Here is a 22,518-nt window from a genome sequence, read left to right on the forward strand (position 1 = left end):
CTTCGAAACACATGTTTCGTAATCGTTTTAATTCTCTTGTTTTATTTTTTCTTTCCTTTTTTTTTTTACTTTATAACCTGAAATCTATTGTTATAAAAAATAAGAACGAATGATAGCAAAGGAGAAACAAAGAACTTTATGCATTTAGAATTTACAATGATTACTTATCTGAAAAGGAGCTGTGTAATATCAATGAATTTATTAATCGATAGTGCGTTCTGACCCTTATCATTTCGATTCATTATATTAAATGCATCCAATCATGAAGTCCACAAATTGCAATTAATGGAAATGAATGGAATTATTAATAATCCTGTGTTAATTATGTATAACGATAATTATTATGATGCCTGTAATAGAAATTATTATAACAACGTTATTTAAAATAAGTTATAACCTTTATTACCGCCATATTTATGTAAATTAAAATAATATGTAATCTATCATACAATATATATATATATATATATATATATATATATATATATATATATATATATATATATATATTGGATTGGTCAATAAGTAATGTCGGAATTTTTAATAAACAAAATATTGTATACGAAATATTATTTATTTCGATATAAGATACCATTGTTTTTTTATATAAAATACAATACTATGTTATTTATATAAATATAAATTACTAAAAAACATTTTCAATAAAAAATATTATTCAATTATTATTATTCAATTATTATTATCAAATAAAAATATTTATAATAATATTATTTAATTTAGAATATAAACTATTGAAAATTTCTAACATTATTTACTGATTAATCCAATATATAAATATATATATATATATATATATATATATATATATATACATATATACAATCCTTATATAAAATAAGAATTAGACTGTTTCAAATAAAAATTTAATGGAAAGATCTTTTTAACCTATAATTCGTCAGAAGCTTTGTTATTGGCTAGACTGCTAGACTATTGCCAGACGGGCGCCAGCTCCTTCGTATACTTCACATTTTCTGGAACGAATATCGACCTCTCCTCGTCCTGATTATTTCTCGCGATTCTTTATCACGCATGTTTTACTTTTCTCCTTCTATATGCGCTATATATAATGTTACTTAAAAAAAGCTTTTTTTTCTTACACATCATTTTTCAATTTCATTTAAAACAAAACTTTTATAATACAATTTATCGTATATAAATCAATATTTTATATTATATCACATAAATATATAATGAATATATAACATAATATAATTTTAATCTAATTCTTATCTATTATTAAAACAAAACAATGAGAAGTTCAGTGATTCGAAATAATTATTTGCTTATAGCATTTTTATTAAATCTCTTCGCGTCGTATAAAATAATCGTAAAATTATTTTTCATGGTTACCAAAATAACGAATATAATCTTTGAATATATACGATCCTTACGTTGCATTTAATTTGCAAACAATGCAAATTTCATCATTTGCAGCAACAGTTAGATAGTTCTCTTCGTGAATAAAAAAAAAAAAAAAAAAAGAAAAAAAAAAAGAAACATAAAAGAAAAGAATTATTTGAAAAGAATTTTATGATTAAATTTTAGACATTTTCAAAAACGAACGACAGTGAAACATTTTATGTGAATAAAATAAAAAGTTATTAAAAAAAAAAAAAAAAAAAAAAAAAAAAAAAAAAAAAAGCAAGAAAGAGAAAAAGAAAAAAGAAATTAAAATATCTATCAAGTTAAAATCATGCAATCGGATTCGTTGAAACTCGATCGGGCTCGGATTCGCCTGAAGGGAACGATCGCCTCGCTGATTGGTTGAAAACTAAGATCGTGAACAGGTAGGGAGCGAAAGTGAGCTACAACAGCGAGTACCAAGAATGGGCAGGAGTGCGTGTTGTGTGCTGTACGAGAGTGTCACGAGTTGGGTCCGTAGCCAGAGAATTTCAATATCGTCACAGATTTCCAACGAACGTGCATCCAAGTTCCTTTCATTTATCGTGTGAGATCAAAAGAGAGAGAGAAAGAGAGAGAGAGAGAGAGAGAGAGAGAGAAAGAGAGAGAAAGAATAACACAATATTTAACAACAATGTCGGCCATTTTGAAAATAATTTCATTGAATTTACATTTACCAAAAGAAAAATAAAACAATGTGAATTACTTTAGAAGAAGAAAAATTATCAGAAAAAAGAGAGAAAGAATTAAACGTGGGCAAGGTTATGGGCGTGCTCGGAGGATTCCTATTCAGTGGTTCTCATTTCTTCGTCATTCTGTTATATATCAAAGAAGCTTATATCTTCATACCAGTTTATTTCGATGTCGTTGATTCTTGATCGATATAACGTGGAAATAGTTGTGACGTAACGCCTGTGTGTGTGTTTCGTCCTTCGAAGATATATCTATCTATCTATCTATCTCTCTTTTTCTTCCTCTCTCTTTTTATACATATATATAAGGAAAAAGGAAACGCGATAAGAAGGATGACGCGTAAATTGAGCAAGTTCTTAATACTCTTCGACAATACCAATCTACTTTACTTTCCTGGTCATTTTTTATCCGGTCGTGTGCTTATCGAGCTTGACGATGAGGCATAGTAAGTTATATACCATATATGTATATGTTTCACTTTCTATTACTACGCATGGTTTTCTATAATAAATTCAAATATCATGAGAAAAACAATATGGCGTTGTTCTCAACTTCGATTTGATCGTCGATTTTTTTTTGTAACACCGAAACTATCAAATACGTATACTTCATTTCTTTTTTTTTTTCTTTTCTTTTTTTTTTTTTTTTTTTTTTATCAAATATCTAAAATCGCAAACTATTTTTTTCTTTATTTATTACGTGAGTTGTAATAAATTACGATTGTTTTTAAAGTACACGTCAAATTGATTGGTTGTATATCTATTGTTAATAAAAATACTAATACATTTTCATACATCATGTTTTATGTATTTATTTATGTAAATAAAGTGCAAAGCGAACGATTGGTCGATCGTCGTTCGTCGCGTCGAAGTATAATGCGACTTTCTTGTAACATTAAAATGCCTTTGGCGTTTTCCAAAACTTTTTTAAAAATCCAGCACGCGTTCCATCGATACGTTTGTATGTACAACAACGGTTTAAAAAACATAGAAAACGTCTTTGGCATTTTAATTGGATATATTCAGTCGAATATTTGTGTTTCATCGAAAGATAGGTTGAAAGGTCCTTTCTTCTTCAAATTCTATTACGCCTTTACGATACTTTGCAATGTCGTCCTTTGATCGAATAATACAAGACTTATTTAATTTTTTTTTTTTTTTTTTTTTTTTTATCGAGCTATCTAATAACAAAGGAATATAATATATGCATTTACGAAACGTATGAACATATGTATATTTGCATAAGTATACAGTGACGTCACATTCCGTGATATTATTTATTTAATAATAAAAAAATTTATATATACATACATATGTATATCGAAACATTACACTGCTATAATTCAATTTAATAAGATAAGAATAATATAAGAAATGTATATATATATATATATATATATATATATATATATATATATATGGGTGTAAAATGTATACTATATCATATATGAGGACGTACATGTTATAATAATAATTATTATAAAATAACAACGGAAACGGAAAGGAGCGTGAACTTGATTTCGTATGACATAAAATTGTTTTTTCCCTGTTTCCGGAATTTCTCATTCAGTAAAGGAGGCATAAAAGTACCGGCAACGACGGCATATTATGCCAACGTTCGTACAAGATATGCTTCCTTTATAATTTACGGTACAATAAACTCGACGACGCATTGTACGTATTTGCATACATACAAATACGAGGTTTCTTAATAACATACTCTATATATATATATATGTATATATATATATCTTTCCCTTTCTTACTTTCTCATTGCGTTATTTCAGCGTCTCTGGACTGCATTTTCACGTTGTTGGCGAAGGAGTCGTTCGTGTTCGTAGTCAACGTGCTGAAAGGGTCTACGATAAAGAGAACTATATAGATTTTCGAATGAGACTTCTCGGCGAACCGGGTAATTCTATTTATTTCTATCAGTCAGCCCCCCCCCCCCCCCGCCCTAAAAAAGAAAAAAAAAAGAAGAAAAGAAAAAAACAAAAATAAATAAAATTATTGATACCTATTTATCGGAAATCTTTTTTTAAAGTTCAACGAAAGAATCTAAAAAAAATTAGATTTTTAAGCAGTTAAAATATTTATTATATCGAGTTTATAATAATAATAATAATAATAATAATAATAATAATAATAATAATAATAATAATAATGAAATTATACAACAAAATTTGGATTCATTAACATTATCGTTAAATATTCATTGTTTACGATAAAATAAATGCTCTGGATTTTTTTTTTTTTTTTTAGCTCTTTCTAAAATTGAAAATGTATTAATTATTATTTCTTGTTTGATATTCAGGCGAAGGACCGTCGCTTCTATCACCGGGGATTCACAGTTTTCCTTTCAAATTGGGTTTACCTTTAGGTTTACCATCAACCTTCTTGGGCAAACATGGCTGGGTTCAATATTATTGCAAAGCTGCATTACGAGAACCAGGTGGATTGACCCATAAAAATCAACAGGTTTTCATCGTTATGAATCCAATCGATTTGAATCTCGAGCCACCGATCTTAGCGGTTAGTTATCTTGTTTGAAGATATTTTCGTTTATATCGATTAGATAAATATAAAACAAAATTATACGATAAGCTTCGTCATAGAAACTTTAATTTAATGTTATTTTCTCTTTGCCGTAAAGTCATTCCGATATATGATTTATGCTCTTAATAACAGGAAAAACTTGAATATTTTCTTCGAAAGAGGGTCGACAGCCTCGTAACATTAAATATACGCTTTCTTTCGCGTGTTTAAGATTAAACGAATCCTCCGAAGCGTATTAACATAGCCGAGTTTCAAATACTGGTTATTGACCTTTATGGAAAGCTATTATAAACAAGTAAATACGACTATTTTCGTATTACAATGGTCAAAAGGATATTTTAGAAATTAGACTTATTTGAATCAGGCCCAAAATAAGAAGTTATGTAAAAAGATCCAATTCAAATTGATTTTATTATTTATTTATGCATAAATCTATTATCTCGTATCGTTAGATTTTATTTTGAAAATGTGTTAAGGGAATCATTCAAATAAAAATTCGATTCAAGAATGTAGTACATATATAGATATATAGATATACATAGATAAATGAAAAGGGAACGGCAGTCTCCGTTTATGTTCCAGCGACAATAATACATAAGTAGCAGCAATATGAGATAATAGTTACGTAGGCACGTGACATTGAGAATGAAACGTAGCCGCATTATTGCTACTGTTATGTATTTTCTCTTTACGGTCGACTCGTTTGATCCTCGAGCTCTCTCTCTTTCTAGTTGTGCAACTATTATGAACTTTCAAAATATTCCGCCATAAGGTCGTACTAGTGTTACCAACTTACGAGTTCTCTATATTCTAGTAACATAAAGGAATGTAGTAATATATATATATACTTTTTTTCTGTATGGTTTTAGCAACCAGCGAGGCAAGAGATCGAACAACGCGTTGGTGTATCATGTGTCTCGAGTGGTCCGGTTTTATGTCGAGTAAGTTTAGATCGTGGCGGATATGTACCTGGTGAAACCATCGGAATCTCTGCTACCGTCAATAATCGTAGCAAGGTACGTGGGTATATAATTATTTCAATATTTTTATTCTCAATGATAAAGTAACGGCATTTTTATGCTTCCTGCGCACATGATGAAAATGAACTCTCTCCATGATCGAAATTATTATCATGATTACAACAAAATTCTGATGATATTTATTTAACCATTAAAATGGTTTTTGTTTCGCACGTTATTGATTTTTTTTTCTTTTTTTTAATACAATTATTAAATGATTCTACAGGTTACGATGAAATCGACGAAAGCATCTCTGACCGAAACGATTCAATATCTATGTCGTGGTAAAGTACTTGCGAGTGAAACTCGAGAACTAGCTAGCGTTTCAAGGGGAAAAATTCGACCAGGCGAAGGCGAAGAATGGTTGAACGAACAAATGTACGTTCCACCATTACCACCCACTAATCTGAGAGGGTGTCATTTGATCAACGTACTGTATCATGTTTATGTATGTATTGCGATATATTGAGCTATACTTGGATAAAATGATATTCATTATATTATTCATGATATAAATCTTATGGAATATATTTCTATTTAATGTAGTTTGTTATAAGCCCAAAGAGCTTGAACAAGGAGATAAAACTACAGATACCGATTGTACTAGCCACTTATCCGCTCAGGCAGGAAGGAGCACCGGCAGGTACAGCGCCTTCTAAACGAGGAGCTCATTATCCTTCAACGCTACCAATTTTTAGACCATGGCTCGATGACAAAGCTTTTGAGATACAGGAATGAATGTATTAAATGTATGTTAATGTTATTCATTCCTTTGCCCTTTTTTTTTTATTTTTTTTTGTCCAATTTAAAATCATGGATGCAAAGCAAATGTTATCAAAATATGTGCAATAACCAAAATACGATGATTCTGATTTCTTCTAGACGTTTGAGATATCGAAGAAGATGAAATACGCTTATAACAATGCTTCGTAATCTTACCTTTGAAAGACCTGAATTATCCCATTAATATTTCTTGATCCAAACATTGGATTTATTCTAATGGAATACTCGAGATCTTAATGAAATAGTTAACTAATTTTATTGAATATTTAATTGCAAAATATTACTAAAGATGTTTTATATATTAATACATTTTTAATTAATATTTTAAATACTTAAGATAGTATTAGGGATAAAAATCCGTCCATTTTCAAATTTCAAATAAAATAGATTAAGATATTTTTTAAATTGCCTTATATTTTATGTACAGCAGATATGAATTATATTGAGAATAGAAGTGATGAAAGAAAAATAATATAATAAAAAATGTTGACAAATCAAGTTTCAACATTGGTTAATTATCAATTTCCTTTTTAAACCTTTGGAGCGCTTCATCTACTGTAATCCCAGTCGCAGTGATTACTTTTTGCCTACCTTTGGATCCCTTAAAAAAGATAAATTACATAATATATATATATATATAATTGTATATGTATATATATATATATACATACATATACACAAGAAAGAAGTAACTTAGAAATAAAAAATGATCAATTACTAACTCGATCCAACATTACATCGGATTTTCTTAAACCTAATACAGAGGCTAAATATTTAATCAGTTCAGTATTTGCTTCACCTTGTACAGGAGGTGCAGATATTGCAACACCTACAGCTTCTTCTGAAATATCTGTTATATACAATTAATAATGTTAAGAATGAAAGTCTTAAATTTATGATGATTATCCAGGGATAAACATATTTGAAGATCGGATATCTTTATAGGAGGTATACAAGGTAACAGGAGTCTAACTGTTAGTGAATTTATGTTTTACAACTAGGAGTAAAGAGTCTTATTTAATACTTCCTATTTCTTGTATATCTTCATCTTAATTAATTGATTCACGTAAATAATCTCCTTTGAAGACATCCAAATAATTTAATTTAATTAATTGTAAGACCCAAGTTATTTAATTGATCTGACTTTATATTTATTACCTGTGATACCGTTATGTTTAGCTCCAGGTTTCGCTTGAATTTTTATTTGTATTTTTCCATCTTTATTAACAGTTATAGGTCCTGTGGTTATCTGTTTAAATACGAAAAAGAAAAAGAAGATGTTATAAAATTTCTTAATTGACAAGTTAAATTATATTTACAATTAGAACGCGTCTCAGTACGGAAGTACAATTATGCGTGAGATTACGCGAGCGACATCTGGTAAAATTAGTTTACTTTCGCTCAAGTTGGCGGGTGCATTCACAGAAAATGTTATGTTATTGTCATAATAGGTGATCAATTCTCTATCAGAGTTCATTATCCTGATTTCTTTGTGTTAAATTGGTAAGCAAAGAACAATTTACCGTATTATTTATATCGCCAATCTGAGCTTTTTTAGTTTTCTTGCCACCTTGTTTCGACATTTCTCGGTTAACAATCACGTATCGTAGAAATTTATTCATTTAGATAATTTCATAATAAAATTTAATTGAACGTTCGTTAATTCATTGATCGGTTATATTCGATTATTAAGAAAATATTGCTATTCGATATTATATGTTCTCTAACCTCAACAACTTTAGTGACTGCAATCTGCGCGTATTACAGTATTGCCAACCTATCAACGATTGAATCCTTTTACCCGCGTAATTTCAAACGTAATAATAATTCTCTTTCCTTATTAGATCATCATGCCTAAGAAATTCGTCGGTGAGAATAGCAAGGCTGTTGCAGCCAGGGCAAGAAAAGCTGCTGCTAAGGAAGCTGAAAATACAAAGAAAGCTTTGGAAGCTGAAGAGAAAGCTTGGCAGGATGACGACAAACAAGTATTAAAGAAGAAACAGAAACAGGTATTTGTTTTGATAGTGTTACATTCTATATTAAAAGAAATAATTGTCAATATTTATTGTGTTTACATAAAAGATACAAATCTCTATAATAATTATGCGATATTGTATCGATTTTGATACAGGAGGAACTCGAGAAGAAAAGACAGCAACAATTAGAAAAGAAGGCTGAAGTGAAAGCTCTATTAGAAAAAGAAATGGCAACTATAAAAGTAGGAGGCAAACAACCTACTGCTAAAATTACAAAAGCTGAAATAATGGCAGCTATGGAGAAGCGCAATCAAGCTGCGAAAAGTGAGAAGAAAAAGGAAGAAGAAAAACCAATCGAAGAAAATTTGAATAGGATTATTGTCGAAGGCGAAACTGCACATGGTATAGACGAAGCATTATCGATTTTAAGGTGAGTATTGGAAATTTATAATTTACGATACCGTTAATGTTTTTTTTTTTTTTTATTTTTTTTTTTTATTTATTTACGTATATACTATGCTAAATTATTTTTATATTTTTATAGCGTGAAAGATTCGGAAGTTGATCGTCATCCCGAGAAACGTATGAAAGCTGCTTATGCAAGTTTTGAAGAGAAAATGATGCCTATTATTAAGGAACAAAATCCTACTTTGAGGCTCAGTCAATTGAAACAGATTTTGAAAAAAGAGTGGATGAAATCTCCTGAAAATCCGCTCAATCAAAAGCTTTTTAACAATTGATATTAGTGATATATTCATTGATAGTCTGCGCACTTTCACATGACTGAATATAACTTTCTTATCTTAAATGTTTGAAAAAAAAAAAGAAAAAAAGAAAAAAAGAAAAAAAAAAAGAAGTAATATGTGTAAGTATAACAGATAAAATCGGTTCACAGTTTTATTGTAAACGAATAAGTTATATTCCAAAATGCTATAGGATATAAAAAAAATTAACATAATATAAAACATCTTTGGTGCAACTTATGCGCGAATCTATAATAGCCTCCGTTCGGTATCTTAAATCTTTGCTTATTGACAGAGAGACCTTTGTCGAAGTTTATAGAAAGATTCTAAAAAAATATCTTAAAAAATATATGTTTTGGCACATTTATCATGCTGTAGGTGTAGAAGATATTTTTACAATTTCGCAATTGTCGTATCATTCAATGAAAAGTAATAAAACCATCACAAAGTAGAGCTCGAAAAAGAGAAGTTTTAGTTTTATCAAGAATCTGTCCTCTTATACAGACTTAAGATTTCTTTAAAAATGTAAAATCAGCTATAATAAAACTAATAACGCACGCGAAACTTTTCTATGTATGTATGTATGTATGTATGTACACTTTAAATATTTAATTCAAAGGAAAAATTATAAAAAAGGAAAGAGGACTATTAACATATTTTTTATCTAATTTTTATCTAATTTTTTATCTAATTTTGTATCTAACTACGAGCTTGATACCCGTAAGAGAACTTGATGTTTCAGTACGATCATTGCTTATTCGAGATTATATCCTCTGCTGGAATTAACAATATCGAAATACTAATATTGCTACCAGTTCTTATTCTTCCATAAATCTATGAAACAGTGAATCATATGATTCAGTTGATCAGGACAATCCGTCATGGGTGTGTGCCCTGCACTTGGAATAGCTTCGAGGAAAGCCTTCAGCATAGTCTAAAAAGGAAAAAAAAAAAAACAACAAAAACAAACAAACAAGTGGAAGAATGAAGTATAGAATAGAAGACGTATTTCAATAGATGTATTAACTAACCCTTTCCATCTGACACTCTTGTACAAGTGATACTTTGTTATCTCTCAATCCATGTATAAGAAGAGTAGGTGTAAAAATTCTTCTATGAAAAACGTAGTCCCCTTCAGGCCAAGCCATCCCATCCAAAACATATTTCATATGAGATGGCCATTGTTCGACCGGTTCAGGACCACAATAAGGATGTTGACGACCTCTTGCGGAATACAGTATATCTCTATGAAGGCCGCACATCAAAAGTGGTGACAAAATAGCTCTTAGAAAGCATCGGCCAGCACCTTCTCTCGTAGGCGGTGCCAATGGTGTTGGACCACCACCGGATATTAAAACAAGCTGATGAATATTGCTGTCATATTTGCAAGCCAATGCTGTTGCAAAACTGCATCTATAAAAGAAACGCCATCGCCATCGCTATCGCCGTTGCCGCCATCGCCACCGCCGCCACCAACGACGACGACGACGACGACGATGACGACGACGACGAAGACAACGACGACGATGATAATGATAATGATGAAAAGAAGAAATTTCTTATTGCGTTAAACATTAATTCCAATAGCCCACGAAGTAGTCAAGCAAAAATTATTCAAACGTTACACACATGTAGGTAGTAATTACCTAGCTAGCCATGAACGGTTTAAAAAGAAAGTCCACGATGTTCTTTGAATTATGATACTATCTACCATAAATATTAAACGCGTATGTATGTGTATATATATATATATATATATATATATATATATATATACAGGAATATTTGTTAAAAAAATTTACCCATAATTATGCGCTATCAGTATACACTTTTGACCTGGTTCAAAAGCGTAATAATGTAGTACTGTCTCCAGATCCTTCAACAATTTGCTAAATGTATAATCCTTCGATCGGTCAGGTGACGAGCTCATACCATGTCCTAAAAGATCAGGAGCGATGCAAGGATAACCCATAGCCGAGAAATATTCTAATTGATGTTCGAATATCTCTGCTGACGAACCAAACCCATGTAAAAAGACCAATGTTGGTTTACGATTTCTTCGAAATATCACATAATCATGTGGAATTTGTTCGCAATTAGACAATCTCGTAGATTCTTCCAAGTTAGGCCATCTTTTTCTATAATCCTCCATTTCCAAAGGTTTAGTTTCTTTTCTAGTATTAATTACCTCTAATCGTTCATCATCGTTCTTACGTTTCGATCTTCTTTCAATATTCGAACGAAATCTTGCACAAAATTTCGTCTCAATCGTTGTCTCCTTTCTCTCTGATAATTCCAAATCATCATTTTCTAATTCTAATCGTACATTTTCAAATTTAGGATCGTCGATAGATTCCTCTAATTGTCTGATATCCATTATATTTTTTTCGTCATTAATTTCATTGTCATTTAATATGATTACATCCTTTAATTTTGTTAACTTATTTTCTTTATCATTTTCAATGATCTCCCGGGAAGATTCGTTATATTTCTCATCTTCGTTAATTCTCAGATCTTCCCAGCTATTTCTTAAAGGGGTTCTACCTAATTTTTCGTCGATTATTCGTAAGAGAGATTGCTCGAGACTCGGTTCTTGATCAGGTTGAAATTCTATTGTTTCGACGCTGTTTATACCGGAATCTATACAATCCAATTGTTCTAAAATGACCTCCGTACCGATCGTACGAGTACGTAAATAAAAGTCGAGAGAATCAGGATCGTGTGCTGAACCAATGAAAGCACGATTTATATATCCTTGATCGTTTTTCGTTCTTTCCACGTTCAACTTTTCATCTTCTTGAATCTTCTTATCGTCAGCATGAAAGGAAAAACTAATTTCATTAAAAATTTCTTCCCCTTTAGCTTTCGAAGACGATTGTTGATGATCTAATTTTGATCTTTCTTTCGTAACTTTACGATCATTTTTAAGAATCAAATTTGAATCATTCGAATTAGCAACATATTTAATCGTATCGTCTAATATTTCTTCGAGCAATACATTGATGTATCTTTCGAGATCCTTAACAATTTTATTCTTAGCTCTTTGTTCCTCGTTCGCCGAGGAGTTTAAAGATAAATTTTTCGAAGGATCAAGTATAACTTTGTCCTTTGTTTTTTTCTCATTATTATTATCAAGTTTCGCGTCGGGTATTTGCAATTTTTGAAGATTAGCCGATACCCTTTGCTCAAGTTCTTCGATATCTCTTGCTGATTTTTCAGGAGTCTCGTAAAGACTATTTCTAATACGATTTAATTCCGTAGAAATAATTTCTTCGTCGTTCGTACTCAATCTATTAGATTGACGAAAAGAACATCTACAATGATTCGACGAATGCGGTCTTTTCGACCAACGAGCAAAAAAATTATCATTTATCGATTCGGGCCTATCACTCGTGTTCTCGTAATACCATTCACCTTTTAAACTTGGTTTTAATACTCTCAAAGTTCTACGCGGTGCTACGATGAAAAAATCACAATCTTCTAATTCTACCGTAGCCGGACCAATTCGATTACGATTTTTCCAATATTCGAAAAATTTCACGTACCATCTTGGCTCGATAGTTTGCTCTTTCGTACTCATTTCGAATGATTTTCAAATCGTTAAGATCATTGTGTTTGATCGACGATTAACATAATCGAATTTATTTATCTGATTTGAGAACCAAATTTGGACACTAATCGAATCATTCGTACATCCTTAATAATTCATTAATATATTCCTATTACGTTGAACGAATAGCTTATCCAATCGGAGAAGAGAATTTTTATTCGTAAATGGTATTCGAAATTCTCTTTGCTATTTATGTATATAAGATGATATGTATCTTTTAGGCTCTTCCGTTCCTTTGTTTAGAACTTTGATTATTATTATTGTTATCGCTATTACACAAGTAAGAGATGTTTTCGCAAGAAACAAGTTTACACAACTTTTCTATGAAGAATAAGTTGCAGTTGTTCGTTCGGAAAAAGAAACTTCCTCGTATGAAAGTTTTTCCAAATTCTTTTTCTAGACGGAAATTTCTTGTCCTTTATCTTCGTCTTCTAACCTAAAGAAAAAGATAAAAAAAACAGTCGGATTATTATCATTCTTTTTATTTTTCTACTAGTAAATAGTCAATTTGAAAGATAAAAGTAATATATATATATATATATATATATATATATATATATATATATTACTTTTATTCTATCTTCCTCTCACACATATAAACACACACACACACACACACACACACAGATATTTGCGGCAAGATAATTAATGTAAATGAATGGATAATCGTTTGAGCGTATCTTAACGTTTAGTAATTTCTTACAAAGAATCGTCGACTCATCGATATAAATGATAGTCTTTTGTGTATAATAGACTTCAAATATTTCTTACGTTATTTCATTTTCTATCATTCTAACAAGTTATAAAAGTAATTCACGTAACTTGTTTATATGAAAAATAATACTCATGCATATATCGTGTGTGAAAAGTGTCATTCATATTTGTATCGTATATAATATAATATTAACGTATGTGTTTTTCTTTGTCTGAAAAGTAATACCGATACATGTGCATATTTGTGTATTTAAGATTAAGCTTGTAACATGTGTGCGTAATATGTATGTGTATTTGAATCTATGTGAAAGAAAGTAAAAAATATCGATAAATTACAGAGCGAGTGAGTGTTACCTAGCGATAAGTTTGAAATACGAGAATATTGAGATTTATGTGATTTATATTTCGTGTTAATTAATCGAGAAAGTATTTATAATAATTTCATCTTTTTTTTTTTTTTCCTAATAATAATAATTATTTCTATGTAAATTAATCATATTTAGTTATCAATATTTATTCTCTATTAATCATCTTGATTCCTTTTTTCTTTTTTTTTTCTTTCGATCAACGATCTATTCTGTATTAATTAATTAATTATATTTAGATATCGATTACATTGTTTTCTTTTTTTTTTTTTTTTTTATGAATTATTGAATGATAATTTTTTTTCTTTTAATTATCGATCTTTTCCATGTCAATTAATTATTTCGTTTTACTTTCTTGAATAATTTTGTTTATTGAATATCTTTCTTTTTTCTTTTTTTCTGTTTTTGTTTTTTTTTTTCTAATCAGTGATTTCTCTCTATTTCAAGTCGATCAAACCGGATTATGATAAATCGATATTACTTAGGGAATATGCTTAAGTTATATGAATAACTTGTAATCATATCAGAAACATTTTCACGAAAGAAAAGTTTTTAGAATAGAAAGTTGGAAATCTCGTATTATATGAACTAGCGGTTCTAACATTCTCTAGTGAGAGTCTCGAATTAATATTCTTGAATTCTTCATATCATATATATTGCAGTTATCAAACGTATGATACATGCATACATACATACATATGGATCGACTTTCATTTTAGAAAATTCTAAAGTCACCATGAATAGAAATCAAAATTAATAATTATTTATTGTTAACATAATCATTAATATTTGTTAAGATATATTATCATAATCTTTTCTACGAACTTTCTTAAATTCATTTTCATTTGAGAATATCTTCTTTTCGAATAATAATGATAATAATAATAATAATAATAATAATAATAATAATAATAATAATAATAATAATAATAATAATAATAATATCATTATAATAATAATAATAATAATAATAATAATAATAATAATATAATTATTATTATTATATAATTATTATTATTATATAATTCATAGAAAATCTTATCATTAACAGTTTATTCGGTTTATCATTATTAATGTTTATTTAATTTTTACAATAACATTTTTATTTTCAAATCTATTTCATATACAATCGTACGCTCAATATATTATATCATTATTTAATAAATCAATTGTTATAATTTTTTTTAATTTATTCGATTTCATAATAACGAACAAGAAAGATTAAGAAAATTTATCTGACATTAACAATAGATTTTAATGAATAGTAAAATAAGATATTTGAAATTGTTTATTTTGATAGTATTTAGTGTCAAAATTGTTTCTTTTGTGTAATATGTGTGTAAATTGGAGTTGCTCGAGTTGAAACGTGCTTTTTGTTCCCAACTAAAGAGAAGGGTTAAGCCTCTTTGCCTTTCGTAAATGCATCCGACCTTCAAAGCACGCTCGTCGAGTATCAAAGTTGACCGCCGGGAGCTTTTCTCACTCTTCATTCATCGTCAGACACTTGTTGCGTCGATTATTGGTTCTCAACTTGAACTAACCACAAGCTCTTTACAATATATAATACGAATATTTCTTTTCTTTATTGTTTTCATTAAATTATTATTTAGAAAGAACGAATATATTTTTCAATTGTTTTTATTTATTTAAATATATAATAATTTTTCTTTAAATGGTCGTTTAAATATAAATTTTCACAAACGTCAAGTGATCTATGAGAACCTCCTTCATGCGAATGGAGTGAAACGCATAAGAGTGTTTTCCCTCTTAACCTCTAAAGAATGGAAGAGAGAGAGAGAGGGAGAGAGAAAGGGAGGAGAGAGAGAGAGAGAGAGAGAGTGAGAGAGAGATAGTAACCCCTTTTAGGATGATTAAGTACTCTTAATGATCTTCTTATCGCTTAAGAAAACTAAAACTTAACCTTCTACACACCTTGAGTCCAGAATGGCAACCACGCTGACGACGAGGACACAAACATCACTAACGGAGTAATGTAGTATCACTAATAGTAGTAGTAGTAGTAGTAGTAGTAATAGTAGTAGTAGTACTAGTAGTAGTAGTAGTAGCAGTAGTTAAAGTAGTAGTATATAGTAATAGTAGTAGTAATACTATGTTCATAGTAGTAACAATGAAAGTAACGGAAAGTAAATCATTAACGGTTTCCGAAGGTTAGTGTCACACTAATCATAAATTGAGTTAAATATATGTATGTATATATATATATATATTTAACAATTTCTAAATGGACCAATGGACTAAGAGAATTCTAGTTCGTTGAGGAAAAGGCACGTAAGGACACACACGCACATATACACAGACACTGTGAATAATTATTTTCACTCGAACGATCGATCGATCTAATCATTTTTAAAGAAAAAAGAAATCAATAATTCGGTTATCGTTTTACCAATCAGAAGATACTTGCTATTGTACCACCAACGACGATTAAGAGATCTAAATATTTTTTTTCCTTTTTTTTTTTTTCTTTTCTTCTTTATGACAACTATAATCTCAAGAATGAATTATTAAACAAAAACGCTTGGAAGCTCACCGTGTCGTAGAGACGTGCCGACTGATTCAACGTCGAAGTAACAGCGCGCATTTTCGTGGGCGTGGAAGCACGATATCGAGACGGGAAAATTAAGGACGATCGGCTACGAGCCGCGCGCCTCGGGTCACGGCGGCCATTGCGCGTCTCACTCGCTCGTTCTTGCTAACGTGAATCGAACGCGAGAGTGCGCCACCCCACTCTTCGACTTCGCGAGGGCCTGATTTCATACTTCGGCTCTCTTCGGTTATCTTCGATATAGCGATGGGACTGACCGCCGAATTTGAATATACAAATTGAAACAGTATATTCTTTCTGTCCGATCGTTTATTCGTCTGTACATCATTCAAATATATAATATATTAACAACATTTTCTTTTTCCTTTATTTGTGCTACTTTAATTAAGATAATATTTGTTTGTTATAAACATTATTATTTTTGAAATCTTTCCTTATATCGAACCAAATTAATGTTTAAAAATGATACACTTCTGTAGAAAGAAACTTTTGCCTAATAATATGATTCTATTATAATTATTACAATTATTATAGATATTTTTTTTTTTTTTTTATAAAATAGATCAGTATCTACCAGTTATCCGAAAGACAGAAAATGTGAAATATACGTAAGCATAGCTCGCATCATTCCTTGCTTCGGAATCCGTTACTTTCTCGTCCCTCTTCGCATCGAAGGACTCAATCCTGCCCCTCACACCCCTTCTTCATTCTCATTCCAGTTGAAATTCGCAGCTCGTGCGAGGGAAAAGTGGATTCTAAAATACTGCGGAATTTTCATTATAGAATCGATTAGTCGAGTTCGATGAACGATTCAACATTCATCGAACTTTTTTTACTTTCTTTTACATTTTTCAAAAACTGTCGAAAACTATCGATAAGTATCGATTTCTATCTCTTGTAAAAATGATATTACAATTCCGTTGCTTGATATGAAATGTCAACACGTATGCTCGAACTTCCGGTGCTCGAACGGTATCGAAAGAAAGCCGTTCGAGACAATAATGATTGCCATTTGAATATAATACTCTTTTTATATTTTTTATTCTCATAAATTTGAGTCTAACTCCCGAAGATCCGGTGACCATGAAAAAACATACTAGATTAATGCTAAACTTTTCAATTTACAATCGAATCAAATCGTTCCTTTATTCTTTAATTAAATTAGAATTTTTGGACTATTTAAACATTGTTGATCCATCCAAAAAATTTTGCTATACCTACAAACTTTAGGCTCATTTAAAATTTACGGGGTACCTCGGGACTTTTGACCCATCTAGAAATTATTGGTCCTCATTTGAATTTATTATTAGGTGGGTCAAAAGTTCCGAGGTGAGCCAAAAGTTTCAAAGTGGACCAAAAGTTTTTAAGTGGGTCAAAAGCATCTAGTGTATCAGAAAATTCCTATTATCTCAAAAATGTTCATATATACGATTAACACTAAAATATATATATAAATGCACAGTTATATACACAATTATTTATGATATAAATTATTTATTTAACGTTCGAAATTAATCAAACACTGGAACACTTCACTATGATAAAAAAGATATGAAAATATTAATACTGTTATATTATCTAATCTCTGATACTGAAATTATAAAAATTCAAATAGAAAAATGGAATTCTCGGTAAAAATAGTTGAATTAAAATCATGTTATCCTGATTATGAATAGATTTGTTCATGCTAGAAACGATGTCGTCTGGAACGATCAAGATGTTGATCACGATCCTTTTACCGGTAGCTGACGATGACAATTATTTTTTCTGTTAGTACGGTACTTCGAGCCAGATAATCCCAACTTTGTTTTATCATACAATATATTTATTTATTTCATTATCCACCAACAAACAAATTTATTTATTAATTATTCAACGGCATATACGATATATATACAATTTATTTTGCAAATATTTAATTTATTTATTATTATAAGTAACTTTAATTTTGATTTTCATTAAAAAATTTCTATTTTTTATTATTTCTTTAGATGATGTTAATAATCCATATGTGATATTTTTTATAGCAGAACATTATATCATCGATCGAAGGGTCAATAAGCCAATAAGAATATGTTACAAACGTGACTGATTTATTAAAGTAACTTTTGTTGTTTCGTGCCGTTATATTCACGATCGAATGATGATAGATTGTTTTTAGGTCATCTAAGAATACTATCGTTGCCTTCGTTTAAACTTGCAATTTAATATCTCGAAGAGTACATTCGAGCGGCATATTATTTTACATAAAGGTTTAGATTATTTCCTCTCTCTCTCTCTCTCTCTCTCTTTCTCTCACTCTCTCTCTTTCTTTTTTTTCTTGTAATATTATTTCTTTATTTCTAAACGCTAGTAATATCAATAAATAAATAAAAGTAATATATAACGTTCTTATCATATTCGTATTTATTAATCGAGGAAATCATTCACCTTTTGCTTACATTGAGCACGATAAGAACATCTGTGTCACTGACCTATTCGATATTGAATGAATATCTTAAGTATTAATCAACATTAGTGTATTCAAGGATCTTTTGAAATAGATTAAAGTTTTTTGCAAAAAACAAATAAAAAGATTTCCGGAATTTTTAGAAAGATTACTGATTAAAAAATTGTAAAAATTATCATTTCATTTATATTATTTATCATTGTTGAAATAAAATGTAATAAATATTTTTAAATTTATTCACATACATTGCACGGTATATTAATTCATCATATGGATCGACGTTCAAATAAAAACGATGATCCGTATGAGAAAATAAAAAAAGAAATTTATCGAAATTCGTTAAAAAAGTAAAATTTATTTTTAACGGCATTACATTAAAAGAACAAGAGTCATAAATGACTTTAAGTTGCATTCCATGCGATCATAAATAATACACGAGTCTAATAATATCTTTGATATTTCTTGAAATTCCATTGGGGACCTAGAGAAGATAACGTTACTTCGAGAGTACCGAGAGTTACTTGTGCTTGCTACTTTCCTCCTTGTAAAATATACAACGCATGATGATTTTAATCGCGCACTTTGCACGAGTTAAATATCGTCGCTCGTGTTTATGCCATAAACGCATTATGCTAAAGGTATCATTATCGCATCGCGCTGAGTGTACATTGTAACGATTAAAAATATCTTTGGGCTGGGTTACGTCTCGTCTATCCTATGAAGATCACTTATTGAAGAGAAAAAAGAAGATAGAAAAGAATTCAGTAGCATTGACGTGATATATAAATGTAACAAAATAACACCAATATTAAAACTATTCTATCTATTTAATAAATAAACATAAATAGATCATAAGTAATAATAATAATAATAATAATAATAATAATAATAATAATAATAATAATAATAATAATAATAATAACAATAATAATAATAATAATAACAATAATAATAATAATAATAATAATAATAATAATAATAATAATAATAATTTGATAATGACTGATTTTTTGTTTTATTCGAAGTAATGGACTGTGTTTGCAATATTTGACAAACAGTAATAATAATGATTTTGATAATGACTAAGTCGGATAGATTTTTAATGTAAAATAAATGAATTAAATGTCTGTAGATAAGAACATGATATCGATCGAAGATGTTGAAAAACGATGTTCCAAGTAAAGAAAGAGAGAGAGAGAGAGAGAGAGAGAACAGAAAGGAATTTGTAGAAAAAAAAGAAAGAGAGAGGAAGAGATTAGAAGTGGATTCAAGCTGGGCAATGCGCGATAAGCAGTGCAAATTTGTTGTCGTAGCGAACGTCGTTTAAAGCTAAATGAAAAATTTACGTGCTAAAATATTAGCAAAGTGCGCAACGCGTTTTCCTTGGTATCTCATAGTAAGGTGCAAACATCTCTAAGGTTCTGACAAGTACCGTGTGTGATACGATGGTGCCAGGAAACTTTGTTTACACAGTCACGAGTTAAATACAAGTATAAAGGGACAAGCGAGTCTGAGTTGCAGGCCATTTCGTTAAAATCACGATGGGGAATAGAGTACTCGTACTTGTTTCTTTAATCTTCGTTATATTTTCGAGTATCATTTGGAATGAGTCATATTCGGTAAATGCCGATTCTGACGTTACCACTACCGAAGAAAATACATCGGAAGAACAAAAATTAATTCTCGATTGTCAACATCCTAATTACAGGACATACATCAAGTGTCTCAAGTATCCGAGTTATAAAGGGAACAAAGTGAAGAGGCATCATCATGAAATGTCACCGGAATTCGGTAGAAATTTTTTTCTTTTCAAATTGGTTAGATCTTTTAACATTTAAGAATTAAATCAACAAATATCTATGTTTTTAATTGCAAAAAAAAAAATGGTTTAATTAAAATTATCGTCGTTTATTCGTTAGCGTGACAAAAAAAAAAAAGAAAAGAACAAAATATAACTCTTATGATTTTATTATTATTTATATCAAAGATGAAATACTATGTAATGCAAAATATTTGATACGATATTTTTTTTTTTTTTTTCGTAACGTTTTCAAATAGATCACCATTGCATGGAGACGTGTGTTAAAACCTGCGAATCTATTTCAAGTCACGATTGCAATCAAAAGTGTTCTCATTGCATAAGAAAAGCGAAACATAAACATCAGATCATTACGGAGTACGAGACCGAGTGTATAGATGGAGATTGTAAAGGTAGTGATAAGCCTGTCGTAGGAATGGCAAATATTACAACGAATATTGAGCTTAACAATAACATCAACACTGGTACAGATCGTCCAAAGGATGATGAGATAACACCAAGTTCAAAGAACTGTAATTGCAGTTGTTGTCGTAAGTTCATTTTACGCTCTTTTTTCTTGCTAATATTATTCAAGATAATGTAATATTCTAATTGAATTTTCTTAATGTTATCAGCTAATTGTAGAGGATGTTCATCAAATTGTTGTCCTTATGGAGGAGGTTATGGTGGAGGTTATGGTGGAGGTTATGGTGGAGGTTTTGGTGGAGGTTTCCAATTAAGTATGGTACCACAATTAGGTCTGGGATTAGGTTTGAGTCCCTCTTTCGGTTGTATACCTCCTTATCATTGGTTTTGTTATCCACATTCCTATGAAAAAGATTGCTCTGCATGCTATAACCCGGTGTTACGATACAAATGTGACATATCTTGTCAGATACAGCTTGGAAATAGTATTTCATATACTCAAAGGATGAAAAGAGACGATCAACCTTGTCAGAGTCCCCATTGTGTTGGAGGAACTTAATTTCTTTCGATGATTAATTCTGTCATTTTAAACAATCACATAGGTATGTCTTTTTTTCTTCTCTCTCTCTCTCTCTCTCTCTCTCTCTTTTTTTCTCATATGAGATTATCATAAGTCAGAATAAAGTAAAACTTGATCATATATACTATCAGCGAGATAATACTAGATCTTTTTATTCCAGTCGCAGAATGAATCACTATACTGTCATTACTATTTTGATAGAAATAAAAGGAAATCTATTCAAAGTTGTGGGAAAAAAAAAGATATACGTCGGAAACTATAGTTTCTATATATTACGATTTACATAGTAATAAAATCATAGTCGACTATTATATAAATTATTTATATTCTAAACTATGTAATAAAAAAAAAAAAAAAAAAAAAAAAAAGAATAAAAGAACGTTATGAACAATATGTTCATGTGTGGTTGTTTGATTTAATTAAATCGTTAAGATGACGGTGTAATAAAATAATTTGTATTGTAGATAAATGTCTAGAGATGAAACATGTACCCCTGGCAGATGCAATCCTTTAGACAAATCAAAGAGACAAATTGCAGATAGTTCTGGTGCAAACGGAGGTATCAATATTTCATTTTCAATTAACGATTAATTTTGATTAATAATAATTGTTAGTAATTATTTAATATTGGTTCTATTAATGATAACAATTGAAATTATCATCGTTAAAGTTAATATAAATTAATTAAAAATTAACACAATTATTAATGACAATCAACGGTTGAGGATCAATTTACGAAATTCACATTTTTAATCGTAATTTTTAATCGATATTGATAAATATGACTTTAGAAAAAGAGAAAGAGAGAGAGAGAGAGAG

General features: G+C 29.8%; 5 protein-coding genes across 7 annotated transcripts; 3 read left to right on the forward strand and 2 right to left on the reverse strand.

Moving 5' to 3' along the window:
• The first annotated feature begins 1,845 nt into the window (after nucleotides 1-1,845).
• Nucleotides 1,846-6,930, forward strand: LOC124954312 (arrestin domain-containing protein 4). Its single transcript, XM_047507049.1, has 7 exons — nucleotides 1,846-2,560; nucleotides 3,902-4,026; nucleotides 4,429-4,646; nucleotides 5,540-5,686; nucleotides 5,916-6,137; nucleotides 6,236-6,438; nucleotides 6,572-6,930. The coding sequence occupies exons 1-6, from the start codon at nucleotides 2,448-2,450 to the stop codon at nucleotides 6,425-6,427; spliced, it is 1,017 nt and encodes a 338-aa protein (XP_047363005.1). The 5' UTR covers nucleotides 1,846-2,447; the 3' UTR covers nucleotides 6,428-6,438; nucleotides 6,572-6,930.
• On the reverse strand, nucleotides 6,867-8,736 carry LOC124954314 (UPF0235 protein C15orf40 homolog). Its single transcript, XM_047507051.1, has 4 exons — nucleotides 7,996-8,736; nucleotides 7,631-7,721; nucleotides 7,195-7,322; nucleotides 6,867-7,073 (listed from the first exon to the last, which is right to left on the reverse strand). Exons 1-4 carry the CDS (start codon nucleotides 8,092-8,094, stop codon nucleotides 6,984-6,986), a joined length of 408 nt encoding a protein of 135 aa, XP_047363007.1. The 5' UTR covers nucleotides 8,095-8,736; the 3' UTR covers nucleotides 6,867-6,983.
• On the forward strand, nucleotides 7,814-13,852 carry LOC124954313 (coiled-coil domain-containing protein 124). Its single transcript, XM_047507050.1, has 4 exons — nucleotides 7,814-7,975; nucleotides 8,317-8,481; nucleotides 8,604-8,878; nucleotides 8,993-13,852. The coding sequence occupies exons 2-4, from the start codon at nucleotides 8,323-8,325 to the stop codon at nucleotides 9,186-9,188; spliced, it is 630 nt and encodes a 209-aa protein (XP_047363006.1). The 5' UTR covers nucleotides 7,814-7,975; nucleotides 8,317-8,322; the 3' UTR covers nucleotides 9,189-13,852.
• LOC124954311 lies at nucleotides 8,886-16,594 on the reverse strand. Of its 3 annotated transcripts, none has more exons than XM_047507047.1 (4): nucleotides 16,288-16,594; nucleotides 10,994-13,237; nucleotides 10,223-10,604; nucleotides 8,886-10,125 (listed from the first exon to the last, which is right to left on the reverse strand). In XM_047507047.1, the coding sequence occupies exons 2-4, from the start codon at nucleotides 12,769-12,771 to the stop codon at nucleotides 10,000-10,002; spliced, it is 2,286 nt and encodes a 761-aa protein (XP_047363003.1). In that variant the 5' UTR covers nucleotides 12,772-13,237; nucleotides 16,288-16,594; the 3' UTR covers nucleotides 8,886-9,999. The 3 variants fall into 3 exon arrangements, with proteins under 3 accessions (XP_047363003.1, XP_047363001.1, XP_047363002.1); XM_047507045.1 differs by having other exon boundaries at nucleotides 15,813-16,594; XM_047507046.1 differs by having other exon boundaries at nucleotides 16,432-16,590.
• Nucleotides 16,595-19,910: 3,316 nt separating this feature from the next.
• LOC124954329 lies at nucleotides 19,911-22,042 on the forward strand. Its single transcript, XM_047507111.1, has 4 exons — nucleotides 19,911-20,686; nucleotides 20,954-21,244; nucleotides 21,329-21,721; nucleotides 21,860-22,042. The coding sequence occupies exons 1-3, from the start codon at nucleotides 20,437-20,439 to the stop codon at nucleotides 21,676-21,678; spliced, it is 891 nt and encodes a 296-aa protein (XP_047363067.1). The 5' UTR covers nucleotides 19,911-20,436; the 3' UTR covers nucleotides 21,679-21,721; nucleotides 21,860-22,042.
• Nucleotides 22,043-22,518: the final 476 nt, after the last annotated feature.

The sequence above is a fragment of the Vespa velutina genome, chromosome 15 (assembly GCF_912470025.1).
Source record: "Vespa velutina chromosome 15, iVesVel2.1, whole genome shotgun sequence".
NCBI lineage: Eukaryota > Metazoa > Arthropoda > Insecta > Hymenoptera > Vespidae > Vespa > Vespa velutina.